This window comes from Halichoerus grypus, chromosome 12 (genome assembly GCF_964656455.1).
Source record: "Halichoerus grypus chromosome 12, mHalGry1.hap1.1, whole genome shotgun sequence".
Classification (NCBI taxonomy): domain Eukaryota; kingdom Metazoa; phylum Chordata; class Mammalia; order Carnivora; family Phocidae; genus Halichoerus; species Halichoerus grypus.
Window position 1 is genome coordinate 31467465 of NC_135723.1, and position 23637 is coordinate 31491101.

Below are 23637 nucleotides of genomic sequence, written 5' to 3' on the forward strand. Positions count from 1 at the left end.
GGAAAAACTGATTTTGTGGCAGTGGAAGAAGATAAATAATGCAGCCTGGTAATGAGGTGCCTGGAGAGAAGATACCTTAGACCCTGAGAGATATGAAGGATGGAGGGATATTAATGATAATTTGTTTTTCGGAGCCACCCCGTCACCTTCTATGAAGGATAATGCATTAGTGTACCCCTCTCAAACTGTTGCCAAGTACCTAAAATTTAATTGACTACTAGGTCCACCATACCCACCAGAGGTTCTAACCTTAAGTAAGTCCCTTTAAACTTACTGAGAAATCTATAATAAACAGCAGGGAATGGCTCCAGCTTCTGCCCCAAATAACAACATCAACACCAACATTCCCATTGCCATTGCTCAGTCATTCCATGGAGTGAAATAGCACCATCCAGTTTACAGCATGGACCAACAGGAAAAGTTGGACTGAGTGCCTTTAAGCAGTCTCTCAAAGACAAAGAAGAGACACAGTTATGTGACGTGAATTAGGAACCCTAAGGTTTACTAGCCGCAAGGAGGTTGCAGGCACCATCAGCCTGTATTGCCTAATTAATGTAGGTCCCACTTGGTGTCTCCAACAATTGTCTATAATACTTTCTTTCCAAAGACACCCTATGTACCTTCAGGACTGTACTTCTTGTGTAGAAGCCAGGCATTAACTTCTCTCCTAAAAACATAGTGGCTTATATTTGTACCCTAGGAGCAGTTGTAAGTGGTCATAACTCAACTATTTATGGAAACAGCCCCAAAATATCATTAACCTTTAGACAACTGCAAGGATTTTCAAAATGAGACTACTGTTGGTTATTCAGAGGTTTCTAAAGGGATAACTGATGTTATTCATATTCACCCTATAGGCAGTTATTCAATTAGAAAATGGTGAAAAATTTGTCTCTGACTTTAGCTAGAGAATGGCATGACACCACCTCAGCCTCTGATGACATTTAGGTCAACCTCAACTCATGGTTCAAACATCATTATGGATGATATAATTGCCCTCAACTTCACCCTTGATGGTCAAGACAAAGTCTGTGGAGGCACTCATCTATCTTGGGTATCTGGAATGCCATCATCTTAGATCAAAAGACAGTGACCACCTGGTTGAGTATACTGCTCACCAAGTTCCCCTACCATGGCCACGTAGACAAAAGTGGGAGATATATTGGGTTCTGCAAATTTCTGAAAATATCTTTGACCTTCTTCCACATGAATCTTATGGAGGAAAGATCTCAGTGCCAGTGGAAAGGTCTCAAGCTGAGTAGAAAAGTCAATACTGGGACTTAAAGCTGTCTAGCTTTTTAAGGTGGACCCTTATGGTTTATGGGATTTATTCAGTTAGTTGTATCTGGGACCCTGGGGATACGTTTGATGTTAATAATGCAGGTTCATCTCATCTTGCTGTTTGGGGTCCTAATGGTAGTAGCTTTATTTAAATGACATATGCTGTAAATTGGCCAGATTTGAACCCAGCCTCAGTCAAACAGATCAAAAAGAGGGGTGGATAGCATGCTATACTAGTGGGAAAATTCACCAGAAGCCAAGATGGTGTAGAAATGAGGTTTGGATATTTTGGGGAGATAATTCTCTGTGGTTCCTTTGCATTTTTGTAGATCTTATGAGCAAGACAGTGATTTCCCTTTGTTCAAGATTATCTTTTTAAGGATTTTTGTATAGAAAGCAGCCTTGGAAGCTTAAGGAATTATATTTGTCCAGAGCAAATGGCAGGAAATGGTGTCTCCCTGTGAAGCAATGAACACACACACTACCTGTCTAGTACAGTAACAGTAATATCTCTCTTTGGAGGAAAGCATTGGCATGATTCCTGCCCATTCTATTTTTTTTTTAAGATTTTTATTTATTTATTTGACAGAGACAGCAAGAGCAGGAACACAAGCAGGGGGAGTGGGAGAGGGAGAAGCAGGCTTCCCGCTGAGCAGGAGGCCCGATGTGGGACTCGATCCCAGGACTCTGGGATCATGACCTGAGCCGAAGGCAGCCGCTTAACGACTGAGCCACCCAGGCGCCCCCCCTGCCCATTCTAAAACAGTCAGGTTCCCAAAGCTTAGAGTTCCTTTCCTGTAATGCAAGCCACTTTGTGTGCAAATGTCATCTGTTCCTGTCCACAGAACCCTGAGGAAAGTGGGGTTTGGGGAACTGCTATGAATGCTAATACCCTGGCTAGTGCGTCTGCTGTGAGCACTGAGCTGTGCTTTGTCTCTGAGCGGGAGTCTTGTGTCTCCTAAATTGTCCATGAAACAGTGGCAGGTTCATTTGTTATCTTGCAAGTCGGGTGAAATCTCAGTTCTTGACACTAACTATACATTTGTTATTCCATAACAAAAACATCCTTCCTAAAGTACCACAGTGAAAAAAAATAAAACCGTTAAATAACCATTAGAAGGGGAATATGGCTTATTCATTTTGTTTTTAAATGATCCCTTATAATATATTTATGTGCTTAAATTGGAAGAACAAAAGGAAATAGTTACTAAAACATTCTCAATAAATGTAATCTTTTGTCACTTGTCCCTCCTGCTGAAAATCATTTGAAACACATTCTTCTGTTTCATTCTATTTTTATTTTTTTTTTTTAAGATTTTATTTATTTATTTGAGAGAGAGAGACTGAGAGAGAGAGCACATGAGAGGGGGGAGGGTCGGGAGGGTCAGAGGGAGAAGCAGACTCCCTGCCGAGCAGGGAGCCCGATGCGGGACTCGATCCAGGGACTCCAGGATCATGACCTGAGCCGAAGGCAGTCGCTTAACCAACTGAGCCACCCAGGCGCCCTGTTTCATTCTATTTTTAATGCTGAGTGTAGGTACACTGGTAATTTCTCATATTTTAAGTCAATGGTGAAGAATGTCAATAAAATGTGTTTACAAATAATATTTAAGGCTTAGTGTTAATCTGTTTGGATACCGTAATCATTTCAAAGCTGACAAATGTGATGGCATCTGATAAGGTACCTCTTTAATACCTCAACAGCTTATATAACTTTTACTTTTTCTATATGAAAAAACCATGTTACAAAATAAAAAAACAAAAAAAGAATGAGTGAATAAGATCTTTTTTAACCTAAAATTTTTAATATTAGAAAACAACACATTATCTTTGTGAAAATTCAAATATTATAAAAATGTACTACTTCAAAAACAAAAGACTCCCATTGGTTCAAGACTCCCCCAAAGCAGCCATTGTTCATAGTCTGCTTTGCAAAGACTGACATAAATGTATGTTTAATAGATGTAATAGTCTGTGTGTTGTTTTTACTTTACTTATCTTGGACCTATGGACATACATATGTCCGTTTCTAATAGCTGCATAGTTGCACAGGATTCTATTACTTTGATATATGGAAATTTCTTATCTACTCCTTCTTCATGGTGTGTAAGGTTGTTTCTACTCTGTTAACCAGAGGGGGGTGGGCGGAAACAATGCTGTGGTGAATATTCTTATATTTATATCCTTGTGTACTTTTTTTTTCTCTTTTTATTATTAACATATAATGTATTATGTTTCAGGGGTACAGGTCTGTGATTCATCAGTCTTACACAATACACAGCACTCACCACAACACATACCCTCTCCAATATCCTTGTGTACTTCTAAGAGTATTTCTGTTGGATAAATACCCATGGAGAGAGAGACAGACTGAATGACATGGTTGCATGAAAGCTACTGTTAGTTTACTATGGCCCCTCATTAATAAAAGCATAGTAATACCAGGTTAAAATTCTGCTCTCACCTTTGTTGCCAAGGATTTAAGTTTTCCCAGTAGTGACTGTTTATTGGAATACACAACTTCTTCCTCATTGTCTTCTCCTTCCATGAGAGCACAACTGTCTGCAGCTGGGAGTTCACACTCTTTTGAGTTAGTTGTCATCACTAATTTGGAATATTTGTACTCCAGTCTAAGTGGTGGTAAATAAATAAAGTGGCTGTTTAGTACAAATTAATACTAACTTTAGGTGGTCATACATCAGCTCGTTAAATGCTCTTGTAGTATAGTTGCTCTTCTAGCCAATGTCCCTGACCTATAGCCAAAGCACCATGTGTTCTCATTTATCTACCATCTACGCACAAATTTTTTCCAGGATTTCAGAGAATCATGGCAGTATAGTTAACTCTTATCAGTTATTTTACATTGATTAAATGGTCCAACTATGAAGAACTTTTGAAAAACAAAGAGAAATCTTGAAGTCTGAACGCATTTTCTTAATATATAAATATTTGGAAGCTCAGGCACTATATGATTTTCCATAGTTTAGTTCATAAGGATGAGACTACCACATAGGTAAGTGACCTGGTCTTTCTTGTTTCTGTATATAACTCATTCCTTCCTATTCACCACCTTGGATATTATAATGGCCTTGAGATATTACAATATAGAAGTTTCAGAGCTCTGCTGATATATAAATTTAGAAGAATCAAATCTCATAACAGAACAATATATATTCAGGAAATAGACTCAATATTCAACCTTAGATTCCTGAAGTCCTGAGTAAATAAAGATCATATTTGCCTATATACTTAGTCTGTTTCACAAGAAACTGAAAAAGAAACATTGGGGCAAGAAGACACAATGTTGTCATGAAAAGAAAAATAGATGCAGAGAGAGAAAACCTGACCTCTGATCTCAGCTCTGCTCCCATTCACCTCTGTACCCAGAGCCTCCATTTTTCTCTATTTTGTAACAAATGGTCTAATGCAATCACCTCTAACATTCTATCATCTATTAGCAGAATAATAATCATTTCTGTTTCCTTTCTTAAAGGTCTTTCCTCTAACTCCTTCGTAGGAACAGTTTCTTGTCTCTCTGAGAAAAACTATAGGATATAATAATAATTAGGTCTAAAATTTTCACAACAAAAGAGATCCTTCAGTTTTTACATGATCACTCCAATGAGATTACTTACTTCTGATTCTTTTTCCAGAAGTAGCAAGTTAGAGCCACCAGCAAAACCGCTGTGAATGCTCCCACTCCTGCTCCCACTTTCAGCCAAAAGTCAACTGTTTCACAGGTTGACAACTTTTTCTCAGGCAAAGAAATTCCTTTAATGCACCATTTAGGTTCATTCCATACATACAAGGTTTCCTTTAAAAAAAGCACACACACACACACACACACACAGATGACATAAGAAATGAGATTCAGGAGAAGAGTTCTGCTCTTTATTCATAGTAGGCACAGAGGATTATTCAGCATTCATCTAAAAGAAGCTCCAAAAAGAGAAGAAAGAGATAGAGAAGAGAAGGAATAAGGAAATAATGAACAAAAACACAACAAAACCAAATAAAAACATGGCTCACCAGATCAGGAAGCTTGCTCCATGCTGAGGAGGTTGAATAAAAATGACTCTGTCTGTACATACCATTTGGGCTTTTTTCCTCAAATTTCTTATGATCCCTGACTTCTTAGTCATGTTTTTAATTGAAAGCTTAGGTTGTTTAATATAGAATGGGTTTCACCTACCAATGATGTAGGTCCATTTCCTCCACCAAGCTTCTCCCCTGAGAAGAAGAGCAAACCCTGGACCAGGATAGGCAGGCACACCATGACGGGTAGGCTTGGGTAAGTGGCGGTAGGGCAGGCTGCACACTTATTTCCCATGCATTATTCTGGGTCATTACTGCCCACAGTAGGTCCTTATTCTTACCCTCCCAAAGCAGATGACTCAGTGTTGCTAGGGCAATGTTTTTCAAACTGCAAGTTGCAACTAACTAGGAAATAATGAAATCAAAATACGGGGTGCCTGGGTGGCTCAGTTGGTTAAGCATCTGCCTTCAGCTCAGGTCATGATCCCAGGGTCCTGGGATCAAGTCCTACATTAGGCTCCCTGCTCAGCAGGGAGTCTGCTTCTCCCTCTCCCTCTGCCTGTCGCTCTCCCTGCTTGTGCTCTCTCTCTCTCTAATACATAAAGTCTTTTAAAAAAATTAAAAATAAATAAAATAAAATCAATATACTGAATATCAACCATGATTTTTTTCCAAATAAATAGATCAAATAACACTAACCAGAAATGAAAATTACAGTGCATGCTTCCTTTTATAGTTCAACAAATACGATGACCAGTAGCAATTTGTATGATGATTATATCCAGTGACATTAAATGACATGGAAGACTCAATTTTTTGATCATTGTGTCTGATTAAATTTTCTGGTGTTTGATAGTCATTTTAATAATATCCTAACAGAAGGATAACACCATAATGTGTCATTTTACTGTACAGGTACACACATTTCTCCAGCTAAACATGAAGTACAGGAGAATGGTATTTACTTTAAGGAAAAGTTTCAACCAAGTTTTAGATAAGAATTCTCATCATATTTTTTGGAAAGGACATTAGTAATTGCAATTTTTTTAACCACATGACAACTGTAACATTTTCATTAAATTTAATGTAAAAAACCACTTTTAAAATGGGTCACATTATTTTTATAAGAATGAGATGAGAAATGAGGGGCATGTTCAAATACAAATGCTACATCTCTCAGTGTAAATAATGACAATAGAGAGAAAAACATTAACTCTAAGTCAGCACATGTTGGCTTCATCTGAATGCGTTCTAACAAAAAAAAAGGGCCATGCAGGGATGCCTGGATGGGTCAGTCGTTAAGCATCTGCCTTCGACTCGGGTCATGATCCCAGGGTCCTGGGATCAAGTACTGCATGGGGTTCCCTGCTCAATGGGAAGCCTTCTTCTCCCTCCCCCACTCCCCCTGCTTGTGTTCCTTCTCTCGCTGTCTCTCTCTCTGTCAAATAAATAAATAAAATCTTAAAAAAAAAAAAAAAAAGACCGGAAGAATGAAGGGGGGGGAAATCAGAGGGGGAGATGAACCATGAGAGACGATGGACTCTGAAAAACAAACTGAGGGTTCTAGAGGGGAGGGCGGTGGGGGGATGGGTTAGCCTGGTGATGGGTATTAAAGAGGGCATGTTCTGCATGGAGCACTGGGTGTTATACGCAAACAATGAATCATGGAATACTACATCAAAAACTAATGATGTAATGTATGGTGATTAACACAACAATAAAAAATTTTAAAAAAATTAAAAGACCGTGCAATACTTTATATGGTTTCATAAATGTGTAACACCCAGTGAAAATGGCAAAGCTATAATGTCTAATGACAGTCATAAACAAAACGTTAAAACTTCAAATTAAAAAGATACTTGTAAACCCAGGATCCTTAACTTTTCCATAAGCTCCTCAAATTGTTCAAGAAAAAAAAAAAAAAAAAGATCAAGCCATTGGCCAAATTTGTCAGTCATTCTGTAACTATTGATTAGAATGGCTCATCCCTTCATCCAGTCACATGTCATTGGCAAAGGAGAAAATGGCTGACTCCGCTGCTGAAAAATGTATTCTTCCAGCATGCTGAGATATTTTGTGAACAGGGTGAGATAAATTTGATGATAAGCTTAAAAATATCCCTCTCAGTGATAACATAGTATCTCTTCAAATCTTTACAACTGCGTGGCATTTAGAAGTAATGCTTACTATACACTGAGAAGCTGATATAGATTTCTAAGATCCAATTTGATAAGAGCACTTTCCCCACAAGTTGTGCCACTCTCTCAGTTTACAACCCTCTCTGTGGAGGACTTGTTGTAGTGTGTAAATTTAACTTCATACACACCTGGATTAGATACATTTATAGAATTGGGAAAATACACTCGTAGTCAATACAGAGAGAAAACCTGTAAAGGATAGAGCAGGAAACACAGTGCAATTGTTAAAAAATTAAATGATACCCAGAGCGATATTTGGCAATCACTGTATTTTCTCTCTCATGAGGTTTTGGCATCCAAAGAAATCTGCCCTTGCACATGAACCTACCGTTGGCCCCCCCTTATCTGCAGTTTGACTTTCTGTGGGTTCAATTAGGAAGCAGATGATCCTCCTGATTTATCATCAGAAAGTCAATAGTGCCCTAATTCTCTGTCACGTGTCTACATCATTCCCCTCAGTTGATCTCATCATGTAGGCATTTTATCAGCTCATTTCATCACAAGGGTGAGCACAGGACAAGAAGATATTTTGAGAGAGAGATGACATTCACATTACTTTTGTTACTGTACACTGTTATAATTGTTCTATTTTATTATCAGTTGTTAATCTCTTGCTGTGCCTAATTTAGACATTAAACTTCATCATAGGTATGTGTATATGTATGTAAAAGGAAATACAGAGTATACATAGTGTTCGGTATATCCATGGTTTCAGGCATTCACTGGGGGTCTTGGCACATATCCCCCATGGGATGGGGGGGAGGTCAATTGTAATGGAAAACAGTGAAAGCTGTCATTTGCACTACATAAAGCTCACTAAAGAGCATACTTTTTAAAATATTTTATTCAGAGACTAGAAGTAAACACCCACTTACTGGGTCATACCCATTTGTTTTGCTGTTGCAACGGAATACACTAAGCAAGGCCCGTAAGCTTTGGAATGGAATTTATATTTTTTTTAATTGAAGCCAGATCTCATTTGGCAAATATTTTCAAAATCAGTATCTAAGTATAACAGAAATGTATACTTAACTATTTCTTAAGTTAAATTTAGGACTATAGGAGGGAAATGATATATTTCAATATGACAAACACATCAAAATGTTCCTAAAGATTATTTTTAAGGCAAAAACAAATATTTAAAAAGAATCACCTTGTAACTATCTGTTCCAAACATTCTTGTAACATGCTGAACAGAATTTTTTCAATAAAGAGAGTTTAAATGAAATTGGAGAGATTATTGCAACCTCATGGTCTTAACCTTCTCATCATTATCTTCCAGAAGAGAAATGTTGAATATTAGAGAATGTTTACATAAAAGGTCATCCGACTTTTCAAAGCCCTTGAGTTGAACTTGGTGGACAAAGAAAGGAATGCATCCGTTTCTCCTTTATTCTTTAAAAAACGATAAGGGTGTCATCATTTTAGAGAAACGATAAAAGAATTTCGACTGTGAGACATAAAACATGTATCATTATTATTATGAGGACTAAAAAGAAACCATGTTTTTTTGAAAGCCAAGAATTTTCACCCTTGGCCCACTTAAAAACGTTAACAAGAAACTGGCCCACCAGTGCACGAGATGCGTGAGCAGTACCGTCTCTGTGCGCTCTCAACCGTAAGGAGCTATCCAGACGTAAGCACACTTGATGAATGAAATAAAACTTTGCTGATTTTTGTCTTCATGTTGTCCACTTGGGAACTTTTACTGTTTTGTACTCAATTATTTCATGACAACACATTTTATATTACCTTTATGCTTAGACTTTATCATAAAATATGAAAATAAGTATTGTTCCATGAAATTTAATTTCATTTTTAGGCATATTGCTATGTGTCTGAGTTGGTGTCTGTGTACCAGCTTTGCTCTATAATGTATTTCTTGCTATAGGTTCACTGTCATTAAAGTTTGAAAAATCCCTATGTAGAGAATAGTTCTCTGGTTTTTTCCTAGAGGTAAATGCTACTGCTACTAACACTCTAAATGCGGGCGATGAGGTAGGGTATTCTGACTTCTTCTTGTACTCCTGCCCTCTGACCTGCCAATGACATGCTCCTCCAGACTTTCTCAGACAGAATAGTGCTCCCTCTCTGATCCCTTCTTGCCACAAGCCTTCTAGCATGCTCCCCACTCCAGGCAACCTGAACGTCAGACCTATTCCATCTGCATCCCAGTTTTCAGAAATCCCATCAGAATCTGATTCTCTGATGCCAATTCCCCACTAAGGTTACCACCACTAGCAGTGACTTATTATCATTTGTGTTTTTTTCTTGTCATTTCAATAGAATTCAGAGAGGTTGAAGTAGGAAGTCATCTTGAAGGAGGAAAAGTTTGTGTTTTTCATATGGCATTCCTCAAAGCTAGTACAGTGAGCTAAGCACTCTCAGACTAGCAGGAGGGCAAAATGATACCACCAAAGCAAGTTAGTAACATGTCTCAAGAACCTTAAAAATGTCCATCTCCTTAGATCCAATTAATCTTTTTTCTCATAATAAAATCTAAGGAAATAATCACATTTCCAACAAGGATGTTCATTACAGAGTTATTTACAAAAAGACGTCTTAAATTTTTCTCAAATGTCCAACAGGGGAGTTATTAAATCCCAGAATATATATAATAGAATCATGTTTTCGAAAAAATTTAATGACAAGGGAAATACATTAAATGTAACCACTGGTGGTGGTAACCTTATTGGGGAACTGGCATCAGAGAATCAGATTCTGATGAGATTTCTGAAAACTGTCATCAGGATGGGATAGACCTGATGTTGAGATACATGCTTTACTCTTTAGGTGTGCTTTAGTGAATCATTTATACCATCCCCATCTTAATTATACCTACAAGTGCATTATATAAATCACATCTTGGTTTAATGATACCATTTCTTTATAATCCAGGTAAATATCCATAGCCTACAACTCCTTGCACAATTTATTTTCCCCAGTGCCAGTGCACACCTTGAGCTACCCCAGCATGTGGGAGTTCACCTACCAAACTTGATTTTAAATGCATATTAAGTAACATCAAGTTAACTATAAGCTTTAGCCATGGTTTTGAACGTGAATTTCTGTGATCTAAGTGATGCCAGACTAATCAATTTCTCTTTAATCACATAGCTCTGCTTAGATGGATTTTCCCCTTACCTGAAATCCTCTCTTACAGGCTCCCTCAATCTCATGGAAGTCATGCTCTGTGCACAGAGGGCAAGCTTCAGCACTCTCCCACAGAAAATAGAATGTACATCCATCACAGGTGCCTGCTGGGCACTTGCTGAAATAAAAAATGAAATGACAGCTCTTATAACACATTCAATCAAGTCCAATCAACATTTGAGTGTCCACTGCATACTGGAAAGCAATGTGTGGGTACTGAGAAAACAAACAAACAAAAAATCAAAAGGAGATAAAACCACAACTTCACACCTACTAGGATGGCTAGAATCAAAAAGACGGATAATAACAAGAGTTGCAAACATGTTAAGAAATTAGAAACTTCCTACACTGCTAATGGGAATGTAAAAAGGTGCAGCTGCTTTGGAACAAGCTGGTAGTTCCTCAGATCATTAAAATGAGCTACCACATGATCCAGTAATTCTACTTCTAGATAAAATCCAAGAGAAATAAAAACATATGTCTACACAAAAACTTGTCCATGAATGTCCATAGGAGCATTACTCATAAGGGCCAAAAGGTGGAAACAACTCCAATACCCATCAGCAAATGAACAGATAAATATGATGTGCTATAACCATTCGGTGGAATATTACTAGGCCAGAAAAAGGAACGCAGAACTGATACATGTCGCAACTTGGATGAACCTTGAAAATACACTAAGCAGAAGAAGCCAATCTTCTACTAATATATAGAATATAAATCTTTTACTAATATATAGAATATAAATCTTCTACTAATACATAGAACTTCCACTAATATATAGAACATAACTTCTACTTCTACTAATATATAGAACATAAATTCTATATATTAAATGCTATTCTTATGAAAGTCCAGAATAAGAAAATCTATAGAAACAGTAAGTTAGTGGTTCCTTGGGGCTTGCAAGGGAGCTAAGGTATAGGGAGGTGATAGCTAAAGGGTATAGGGTTTCTTTCTAAGGTGATGAAAAGCTCTTAAAAATGACTGTGCTAGCAAAAGAAACAGTCAACAAAACCAAAAGACAACCGACAGAATGGGAGATGATATTTGCAAATGACATATCAGATAAAGGGCTAGTATCCAAAATCTATAAAGAACTTATCAAACTCAACACCCAAAGAACAAAGAATCCAATCAAGAATTGGGCAGAAGACATGAACAGACATTTTTCCAAAGAAGACATCCAAATGGCCAACAGACAATGAAAAAGTGCTCAACATCGCTCAGCATCAGGGAAATCCAAATCAAAACCTCAATGAGATACCACCTCACACCAGTCAGAATGGCTAACAAGTCAGGAAACGACAGATGTTGGTGGGGATGCAGAGAAAGGGGAACCCTCCTACACTGTTGGTGGGAATGCAAGCTGGTGCAACCACTCTGGAAAACAGTATGGAGGTTCCTCAAAAAGTTGAAGATAGAGCTACCATACGATCCAGCAATTGCACTACTGGGTATTTACCCCAAAGATACAAATGTAGGGAACCGAAGGGGTACGTGCACCCCGATGTTTATAGCAGCAATGTCCACAATAGCCAAACTGTGGAAAGAGCCAAGATGTCCATCAACAGATGAATGGATAAAGAAGAAGTGGTATATATATACAATGGAATATTATGCAGCCATCAAAAGGAATGAGATCTTGCCATTTGCAATGACGTGGATGGAACTGGAGGGTGTTATGCTGAGTGAAATAAGTCAATCAGAGAAAGACATGTATCATATGACCTCACTGATATGAGGAATTCTTAATCTCAGGAAACAAACTCAGGGTTGCTGGAATGGGGGTTGGGGTGGGAGAGATGGGATGGCTGGGTGATAGACACTGGGGAGGGTATGTGTTATGGTGAGCGCTGTGAATTGTGCAAGACTGTTGAATCACAGATCTGTACCTCTGAAACAAATAATACATTATATGTTAAGAAAAAAAAAAAAAAGAAGATAGCAGGAGGGGAAGAATGAGGGGGGGAATCAGAGGGGGAGACGAACCATGAGAGACGATGGACTCTGAAAAACAAACTGAGGGTTCTAGAGGGGAGGGGGTGGGAGAATGGGTTAGCCTGGTGATGGGTATTAAAGAGGGCACGTTCTGCATGGAGCACTGGGTGTTATGCACAAACAATGAATCATGGAACACTATATCAAAAACTAATGATGTAATGTATAGTGATTAACATAACAATAAAAAAATTTTAAAAATGACTGTGCTGATGATTGCACATATCTATGAATATACTAATAACCACTGGCTTGTCTGTTTTAAGTGAGCAAAGTGTATGGCATGAGAATCGTATCTCTAGAAAGCTATTTTTAAAAAAATTTAAGGGAGAGACAGAGATAATGACCCAAAAAAAGCTCTGGGAAGACTTCTTGGAGGCAGGGATGCCTAAGACAAGTCTAGAATCTTCATTAAGAGTTGGCCAGGAGAGAAAGGAAGAAAGCAAGGGAAGGCCTGCTAGAGGGATGAAGTGGTAGATGAATTATAAGGGAAGTACAAGATAGTGATTATCACAACAGCTTCGAGAGCAGGGCAGTGAGTGGGTGCTAGGCATACAGGCAGGAACTAGGTGGTAGAAGGGAAGTGCCATTTCTGTTTAAGGTAACGTACTTAGGCAACGGTTCCAAAAAAAGAATGATGAATGGGACCATGGTCTAGAGGGTGAGGGCGGGAGGCGGGGTGGGGGGGCGGGGAGAAACATGAAAACAAAATTGCCTGAAGTATAAAAACAAACAAAACAACTATCAGGTCCACACACAGCTCAGTGATGCAAATGACTGTGCAAACCTGGGTTTCCTCAGCCTGATGATGACTTCTTTCAAGAGGTGGTGACCATCACCACTCGGTGACCATGGAGGGGGCTTAGACACAGGTGCAAGATCGCAGAGAACCAACCACACAGGCAGGGCCTGAATGGAGACTAAGCCGCTTTGTGGTGTGTGGGTCTATTATGTCAACTTGCATGTTTCATTTTAGGGACAGATAAACACCGCATGGCTCAGAAATTAAACTGCTGTTACTATGTACTGAATCCTTATTGATTGAAGCAAGAAGTTATTTGGAAAGGTTCTGGTGGGAATCGCTGTTTTGTTCATGAATTCATTAAAGCTAGGGGAATACTGTTCTGTTCATTTGTCTACTATACTTCCCTTAAGCTGTGTACATACACAACACTGCCCTGGAAACCTCCTTTAGACCTGAGCTGCTGAAACACCTAGAGCAAAAAGACAGACACACAATAAAAGGGAGAACCCCAAAACACCCCTTTTTAAGTTTTAACTTCAGATGCCTTTCTGATGATATGCAGTCTAAAACTGTAATTTTCGGTCTATCAGCAAAGTAAAATTTCATACTCTTAGTATATATTCTAAGGGCACCCTACAATATGAACACTGAAACAAAAATCTACGCACCTAAAAATTGACTACATTTTATTTATTTTTTTTAAAGATTTTATTTATTTATTTGAGAGAGAGTGAGACAGAGCATGAGAGGGGAGAGGGTCAGAGGGAGAAGCAGACTCCCCACTGAGCAGGGAGCCCAATGCGGGACTTGATCCTGGGATTCCAGGATCATGACCTGAGCTGAAGGCAGTCGCTTAACCAACTGAGCCACCCAGGAGCCCCCAAATTGACTATATATTAATAAGACTATCCTTCCAAATGTCTGCATGCTGTAAACTAAGTAATCATGGGTGGGATGTAAATAAAAGCACAGCTCTGTGTAATGTGCTTCAGAAATAGAGGTTCACTACTGTTAGGGCTAAGAACAGTGATGAATGGGGACTCTTTGGAAAAATGACTTAACTCTTACCTGCCTTGATTTCTGTTGGTAAAAAGCAGTAAAGTATATTCAGACAAAGAAACAAAAAGAGATTTAAAAAAAAAAAAAAGGTAAGTACAATAGATGAAAACCACGCCACTTAAAAAATTATCGCTATTTCCCACCTTCCGCATCAGGAAAACCAACTCAAAATTGCACTTTCGAAAAAAAATTCGGTAACCAGTTAGAAAAGTTCTTTGAGAACACAATTACTTGCATAACAACGAATTGAAACTTTAAAGGTAATTAACTTTTTGATCATTTAGCATAAATTACCAATATACTTTCCTGCTTAATTCTCTCCTTCCCCAATTATTTTATCTTTCCAACACAGGCACATTTTCAAGGGCAGTGAGGGCTGTTTATCTTGGGAAAATTAAAGAGTAAGTCTGGTAAAGTTTGAGAAGAAAAAAAAAACTCAACAAATGAAAAAGAAAAGGGGAAAATTAATTAAAGATGCAAAAACCTCTGGAGAGAAAACTCGGGTTACAATTCCGGCTGGACTTGGAAGTGATTTTGTGTTTTTTTCCACCAGTGACTCAGCCCCTCCCCCCGCTGTTTCATATTTGTAATTTAGCAGAAGTGAAATGTCTGTTTCACTGCCTTCATAGGGTGGTTATAAAGGACAAAATGAGAGAACAATTTGGGAAAGTTTCAAGTACTGCAAAATTTAAAAGACTATTAACAATGCACATCACTTTCTAAAGAACGGGTAAAACTACAGAAATGGGAGAAAAATCAAGACATTGATGTAACTTAAAAAGCTGCCATTAAGTGTCAAAATACTGCAATGATTCACTGCATTTTCCTAGTAGACTTCACTTTTTAAAAGATACTCTTAGGTGAAAAGTAGTTTGGTTTAGAATCAATTCTTTAATTCTTTCAACCCCACGAATCATTTAAAATGTGGAACATCCAAATTTGATTGTTATAAACCCAAGTTTCACAGTTTGAATCAGGCCTTCCCTATGAAGTGACAAGGATGTAGGAAGCAGTACTCATTTCAATAGTGCTTATAGGTAAAACGAAAATAGAAAAAAAAAAAAGATGCAAGAGAAAAAACACAAAAAGATTTTCTTCTACTAAGAACAAAAAAGCACGTTGGTAAGAGACAAACGCTTTATCGCCAAATATGTGAAACCCTCTTCCCTTTGATGACCTGAGTCACCATCATCTCTATCCCCTCCACATTGGCTTTTCAAAGGTGTCACTAATTGTGATGCTTTTATAATTTTTGGTCTAAAGATCACCATAGAAACCAGCAAGTAGGTATCTGAAGAGCAGTACGTGAATCATGGAGAGTTTGGGCATACAAGGCCAGAGTTCCACAGGATGACCCCATGGCTGTGAGTTCTAGGTAGAGAAAGTACCATTGACTCAAAGGACAACCAGGTGTACCCTAATGTGGTTTCACTGTTAAATGAGGAAGACTTTCCAGTCTCCTGATTTTGCTTCTGGGATTGCCTTACCCATCAAGATAGCACCAGCAACATGTTAGAATTAAGATGAATCTTTTTTCAAGGAAGTTCCATCTTGGATTCTAAAATGGGATACATATTCTGGGGGGAAAGTGGATGAAGCTACAAGTTATTAGTGTCCTCCTTTAAATGAATCATCTTACCTAAAGCAGGATCTCCTTGGTTCATACTAAAAATTCATGGACAATAATCTTATTTTCTTATGAACTATTACAACCCAATACTCAACCTATTGTTAATTGTTTGGAGAGTTGATAAAACAGTGTAAACTTGTTTTCGCCTAAACCTTACTCAAACTCCAAAGTTAAAATAAATTCATGTACGTTGTCAGTGTGGTTCTGACACTTCTGTAGCTGGTTTCAAGAGACTGGGGGGAAAGGCCATAGTTTTAAGTGCTAGAACTTCTCTCATTTGGTGTCAGAGCACAATTGTTACTCAGCTTCTTTCTTGTGAGGCTTTTTTGGGCTTCCTGGGGTTTCCCAATCTTGGAGTTCTGAGACTGGCATCCTCTGGCATGGGTGATGCTCTCTGACCAGCTGCTGGTAAATCCCCTTGGCTTTGGCTTCTGAGAAAGCTCAGCATTTCTCTGCTGAGAATGCCAATGGACAGAAAGCCTTCTTGTATGGGGTCCATAAAATGGCTTTGGATCTTGCTCTAATTTTTTTTGCCCTGAAGCTGAAGAGTATAAATCACTTATGATTGAGTTTGAACATAAGACTTTTCGATCCAGGGGCGCCTGGGTGGCTCAGTCGTTAAGCGTCTGCCTTCGGCTCAGGTCAGGATCCCAGGGTCCTGGGATCGAGCCCCGCATCGGGCTCCCTGCTCCGCGGGAAGCCTGCTTCTCCCTCTCCCACTCCCCCTGCTTGTGTTCCCTCTCTCGCTGTGTCTCTCTGTCAAATAAATAAATAAAATCTTTAAAAAAAAAAAGACTTTTCGATCCATACCTCTTCGATCCAGGGATATAAAATTCTACCAGTCCCCTGCAAAAACCTCCCTTTTTGCAGATCTCCCCTGGGTTAATTACCAAAAGCCAAAATCTGATCAAGACCTGTACAAACTACATTAGCCGACACTGCCCAGTCCCTCTGCAAAATCTTTCAAAGTTTTATCATCCTTATTTCAAAATGGATCCTTAAACTTTATGACTGCTTTGTGATCTTTTTATGTCATGTCCTAAGATTACTCATTAGTGTTTGAACTGTATAATTTTAACAATTCTGTATTAGAATTTTCCATTTCTTGATCATCACGGGTTTTTACTTATGCTTAGAGTGCTTTTATATGCCTCCTCACTTTCCATTGTTCTAAGAACACACTTGGCTTTAATCTTTCAAATTCTGTTGCCTTTTAAATTTAACTTGTACAGATTTAGATATCTATTATCTGTCCATAAATGGTTCAGAGGAATAAGAAAACAAGGAACCCATTTAACCAATCATTATCCTCTGGCTTTTACCACCTTAAAACGGATAGACTTTTTGGCTGCAAGAGACCTCTCCCAAAGACCAAAGAAAACACTAGTGTCCTACAGATCTGGTGATTTTGATAGAGCAACTCTAAATCAGAGCCTGTGGAATAAAGCCCTGGCATATTCAACCTCTCAGTGCTATCAGGACAGACCTCTGAAGCATCCCTTTTGTGAGATACAATATTCTCAGAGGCTATGCTTTTTTTGTTTTTTTTTAATGGGGAGCAGCCCCTCTCCACTTGCCCCTGAACCATCCACTAGCCTGACTCTCTGAGGCCGAGGCTACATTTATGATAAAGATGAATTTGGATTTCAAAGGAGGTTTTGGCAAAACAGTTTTAGACTGATTTATAAACTACCCAAGCAGTTAAATATAGCTATAAGTTGAGAGAAAGAGAGAGGATGATGATTTCCCTCTAGCTCATAGTATTACTGAAGACGACCTCATTGGAGGAAGGATGACTCATGTTAAACAAGGGACCAGTAACTCGCAGATCAACTGAGTTATCCCCCAGATAATGTGATATTTGCCTCTTTGCTTAGTGTGCTTCTCTGTAAATCTCTACCTATGAAGAACTGGAGGGAAAAAATGGCAAGATGAAAACATGACAGAAGAAAAGAACAACAGGCACAGTCAGGGCATCATTCCATCTTGACTGGGCTACCACAGCTACACACCCCAGGTCCTCAGTGTTCCCCACGGTGTCAAGCAAATGGGTCTGACTCAGGTCTCCCATGTGCTATGACAGCTCTATCATCAGAGTAAAAATGATTCCTTTTGCCCATTTTCTAATAACACTTCTTTTAAAGATTTTATTTGACAGAGGGAGACACAGAGAGAGAGGGAACACAAGCGGGGGGAGCGGGAGAGGGAGAAGCAGGCTCCCCGCTGAGCAGGGAGCCCGATGCGGGGCTCGATCCCAGGACCCTGGGATCAGGACCTGAGCCGAAGGCAAACGCTTAACGACTGAGCCACCCAGGCGCCCCTAATAACACTTTTTTAGAAATTCCTCATATATTTGAAATTTCTCATGTATTTGAAAGAACACTTTGGACACAATGCTTAGGTCTACATTTTTCCTACCAAAAGAAGAACCTTCAATTTTTCTAACCACCTAGGATCATGACTGGAGGCAAGGCTGGAGGGCGATCTATTGAGGGCTATCAGCAGTCTACTTTGTTAGAAATTCATTCAATGGCCAAGATACAAACTGCACCTGGAAATCCCCAAAAGTCTACTCTGGCTCTCAGATTTCTTCTGCCACAGACATCATGCTGCCAAGTTTTTATCTAAAATGTCTCCCACCCCCCCTCCCCAGACACTTTGTGGAATTAGAAACCAACTGCATTTGCCAGACCAAACACAGACAGGATGCAGTTTTCCAATTGCAGATTAGTAGGCAGCCCCGATAATTTGCAATTCCCTCTAAATTTCCTATGAGATACATAGAGAACACACATTGCCCCTTTTCTCCTGCCCATCCACGCTCTCTTAAGACATTCTCATTTTCCCAAGGCTAAAGGTGTTATGACATTTTCTCAGGTCACAAGCTTCAGAGCCCCAACCAACATCACTACTACTCAAGTCTCCTTTGCCTGCTTTGCCAAGATTCTTGGCCAAGAGAGGAGAATTCCCGGGGGTGGCATCCCTTCCAAACTGCCAAAGTCTGCTTTCTGAGACTTTTTGGTCACAGCATATGAGATTTTTCAAGGCAAGTGCCTGGTTAGCACCTTCCTCCGTCTTCTGGAGATCTTAAAGCTCCCCCTCAAACCCCAAAAATTGCAAAGTAAATCCTCTTCAAAAGTAGCCTGAGAAACCTGGCTCTGTTAACATTTCCTTACTGTTAGTAGGAAATCATTATACAGCCCCAAAGCTAAAAAAAATTCTAATTATTTCAGAACAAGCGACTGTTTTTCATATGCTGATCCCAGAGCTCCCCCTTGTGCCCTCATGGGGAACTGATTGAAGCAAGAACTAAAGGTTAGCACCTTCATTAGGTTGTGGGGTTTCAGCCGTTGCCTAGAGCACTGGTCCTCAAACCTCAATGTGCATCATAATTATATAGAGAGTTTTATCAAATACGGGTGAAGAACTACCCTGTAGACCAAGACATTTTAAATTAACCTTTCAGAAAACTAAAATGCAGAACTGTTTGAGAATTTGTCTCAGAAAAAAAACAAGCCAAATCACCAAAATACCAAAATGTGGATTAAGATTAGTTCCAAAATTTTAATCTGCATCAGAATTGCCTTGTGTTTTTTATAATATTTTATTTATTTATTTTTTAAGATTTTATTTATTTATTTGACAGAGAGAGAGACAGTGAGAGAGGGAACACAAGCAGGGGGAGTGGGAGAGGGAGAAGCAGGCCTCCCGCAAAGCAGGGAGCCCGATGAGGGGCTCGATCCCAGGACCCTGGGATCATGACCTGAGCTGAAGGCAGTTGCTTAACCGACTGAGCCACCCAGGTGCCCCTATAATATTTTATTTTTAAGTAATCTCTACCCCCAATGTGGGGCTCAAACTCACAACCGTGAGATCAAAGGTCACACGCTCCACCAACTGAGCCCGCTAGGCAACCCAGAATTGCCTTGTATTTAAAAAAAAATTCCTGTGCTCGACACTCAAGAGATTCTTTTGGTTTCATGAAAGATCTAGAAATTGATTTTTAAAATAGACACCCCAAGGTATTCTGTCACAGGTGATCTTAAGAAACCCTGGCAAAGACAGCTAAATTCCGTAAATAGAACAAACTGCTAGGTCAAAGGAAAAACTAACTTTTCCTCTCCTTACAAGGAAAAAAAATCAAGTTTCTAAATGCTATTATCATTTAACATCATGAGACTATCTTTTTTTATTACTTTAAAACATCAGAACCAACCTTGGGAGAGTGAGAGTGAGATACTTTCTAAAGGACACACCTTATCTTTGGTCATATTATCTACTTGAGCCAGAGCCCTGGAGAAGGCTTTGGAAGCCATCAGGGGAGACTCCAAGAGGCCAGACTCAGAGAGGCTAGTTGCTAAGTCCAAAAAAAAGACCTTATAGGTGCTACCATGAATAGAAGAAGCATGTGACCTCAAAGCTATATGGTGGGATATTGGAGAATAATTAAAGCAACTCTAAACACACCTTCTCATAAACAAAGTGTGGTTTGCTGCCCTGACTCCAGCTTGGATGCTGACCCAGGGATCCTCCACCACATGATGCTCTTGAGCATCAGGCTCCCTCTGTCTCTTTCACTGATGTCTATTACCTTTCATTGTTCTCCTCTCATCATATACTTCTCTCACCTTGAAAAGGTGAAAAGAAAAATTAATTCCCAGATCCATGAGAACCAGAGAAACACAGTTGGTGAGATGTGAATACTAGTGTACCTTTATGTCCCAAAGTAAACCCACAATATTGTTAGCACTGCTAATATTTTTAAGATATCAAGTAGTTGACACAACGCTTAGACCACTGATTTCCAATACTGCAGTGACATAAGCAGAAGAGCTTCAAATCTCTCAAGGGTTATCATGAAACTATCAAAAACAAAACTAAGTCAATTATTTTCTTTTTAAAAAATATACACTTTTGCTAGCTTGATAGAGAAAAACCTGCAAGTCAAACTGATCCAAAGGCACCTTAATCCTGCACAAAGATTAGGAATAATCTACATACAGAACAATGAATAAGTGCAAAGAATGAAAATCAGCAGACATTTAAGTGTCACTTACACCATGAAAGCAGTAAGTAAGTTGACAGTTCTGAGGGCATGAAATTGCTCATTTTCTCTTAGTGTTCCCACCCAAGTGGACTGTATTAGTCAGATTGAGACTGTGGAGAGCTGTTGCCTCAATGCCAGTAAGTTAAATGAATTGTATTATGTATTCTACAGATGAGACTCTACCTTGGTGATTCTGCCACCATTCATCAGAAAATGGAGGAGTTGGAAATGGAGCATACAAATGATCTACCCTGGCCCCTATCCTCTTACAGAGGAAGAAGCTACAATTCAGAGGGTAGATTGCTTCCATCTAGATCACCAAGGTAGTTCACTGTTGATGAAGAACTACAAGCTAGGTTATATATAGCACAGCTCTTAAGCAAATTGGGACTAAACACTATGAATAAATACAAGGATACAAACACAATAATTATATATTAAATAATTTTCAAGACTATTAGACACTTAGGCAAACACGGTGAGAAGATGCCATTGAGGAGACTGGGAAGTACTGAGATTGGCGAGAACCTATTCCTCTTAAGAGACACTCAGCACATCCCTACAACAAAAACCTACATATTCTTCTGTTCTTTCTGCTTTGCATTCCTAGAGAATATGTTTTAAAATAGTAAGATTCTGGAGAGTTTTGCTGCCTCACAATAAATACAAATGTGAAATAACCACATAGAAGTAAGAATACCTGGGGACTGAAATCACTCCTGCTCCTGGTTTGGTAGGATTGCACCTCATTTTCACAGCAGTTGACCGGCCATTGACACAAGATGTTGTAGTTGTAGAAGACCTATTACAGGGCGAATGGCATTTTACAGAACAGACAGGACACAGATCACCAAGACATAAATATCCTGTGTATAACTGCTCCCATGCTTTATGCAACAATGAAAAAGAAAAATGTGTCCAGATTCACTAATTAAGAATTTTAATACAAACTGAGCTCATTTACTTTCACTGCCTAGGAAAAGTGGACTGTCTTCTCGGGTAAAGTAATAAGTTATCTTCAAGGTGTTTAGTCAAGTTACCATAATTATAATCAAAGTCATAATCACAAAAATTTTTAAAGGGAAGAGAGGTTTTATCTACTTGGGCTGGTGCTCGCTTCGGCAGCACATATACTAAAATTATCTACTTGGGCTGATGTTGAAGTATGTGAATTACAAATACTGCCTGGACAAGGAAGTAGAGTCTCTTTTTGCCTAATTTAAAAGAATATATATATATATATAACAGACAAAATAGAATATATAGAAAAAATAGATATAGATAAAATACATATAACCAGAGAAAAGATATATATTTATATATATCAGAACGTATGTAATACTTTCAAAATAGTTCATTTTTCCTACTTTATACTAAGTCTTACATTTAAGAACAAATCATTGAGTATCTATTAAGTATAATAAGCTACTATGCTAGGTACCACGAAGAGACATTTTTTTGATTAAAATAGTCAAGGGAAGCAGCATCTTCACTTACTTATAAAAGAAATGCACATCTGGTATTTGGCTAGGGGTTACTGGGAACATTTCTTCTTTTATATTAATATTTTGCAATGTAGTTTCAACGGTCACTCCTAGATGACAATAAAAAGAAGCTATTAAGCAATATGGAAAAATTAGATTTATTTAGTCTGTGTATCTGAATTGAAAGCAGCTTTAATCTGATACTGTCATTTGACCAGAAATATTGTATTAAATTTATGCATTCATGGTAAGATCAAGAACCATTCCAAACTCTAAAGAATAAAAAAGAAAAGAATCCACTCCACAGCCCTGTAATTTTGCTCAAGTCACTTCACATCCCTGGGCCTTACATCCTAAATCTGTAAAATTCATGAAATAATTGAGATGATCTCTAAAGCCCCTTCCAGCTCTAACATTTCAACATCCTAGCATTATTAAAATTCTTGGCTTCTGATGAGTTTTGTTGTACAAGCTGGGCTATTTTGCTAATACAGCTTTTCACTAAATATAGACACACCTGAGAAAACAAAAATTTTTGTACCCAATAATTTCCAGAAAGCAACTCCAAATTTTGTTTAATCTAAAAGTCAGGCATTTCTCCCATCTCTTGGAGACAAAATGACAGCAGAGCCAAAATGCCAGCAATAACAGCAACCTCTCCTTCTGACATGGAGTTCTGAGACTGAGCGCAAATTCAGTAACTGACCTTGGTGCTGAAAATTAAAGCTGAATTCCTCTGGAGTCAATAGCAACAGTCCTCAAATTTGCTGTACATTAGAATCACCTAAGAAGCTTGTTAAATTATTATACTGTTATATGTTATATCATCATCCCAGAGGTTCTAATGAACTCGATCCCTAAAAATCACTAAGAGGTCATTCTTAAAACTTTCCTATGCCCTCTAGTCCACAAAGACAGAAAGGACAGACGGGGAATAAAGCTCAGCACATTCACTTTTGCTAAGTGTCACCAGCTTACTTTTGGTATGAGAAAAGATTATGAAA

At 38.6% G+C, this 23637-nt stretch overlaps 1 protein-coding gene across 1 annotated transcript in view; it reads right to left on the reverse strand.

Moving 5' to 3' along the window:
• The window catches only part of ELAPOR2 (endosome-lysosome associated apoptosis and autophagy regulator family member 2), a 184250-nt gene that overhangs the window by 8716 nt on the left and 151897 nt on the right, over window positions 1-23637 (reverse strand). The window contains exons 17-21 of the mRNA XM_078059201.1: window positions 22647-22743; window positions 21850-21951; window positions 10659-10785; window positions 4917-5095; window positions 3746-3911 (exon numbers count right to left, since the gene is read on the reverse strand). Of these exons, the coding sequence (XP_077915327.1) occupies window positions 3746-3911; window positions 4917-5095; window positions 10659-10785; window positions 21850-21951; window positions 22647-22743 (671 nt within the window). The remainder of the gene's footprint in view (window positions 1-3745; window positions 3912-4916; window positions 5096-10658; window positions 10786-21849; window positions 21952-22646; window positions 22744-23637) is intronic.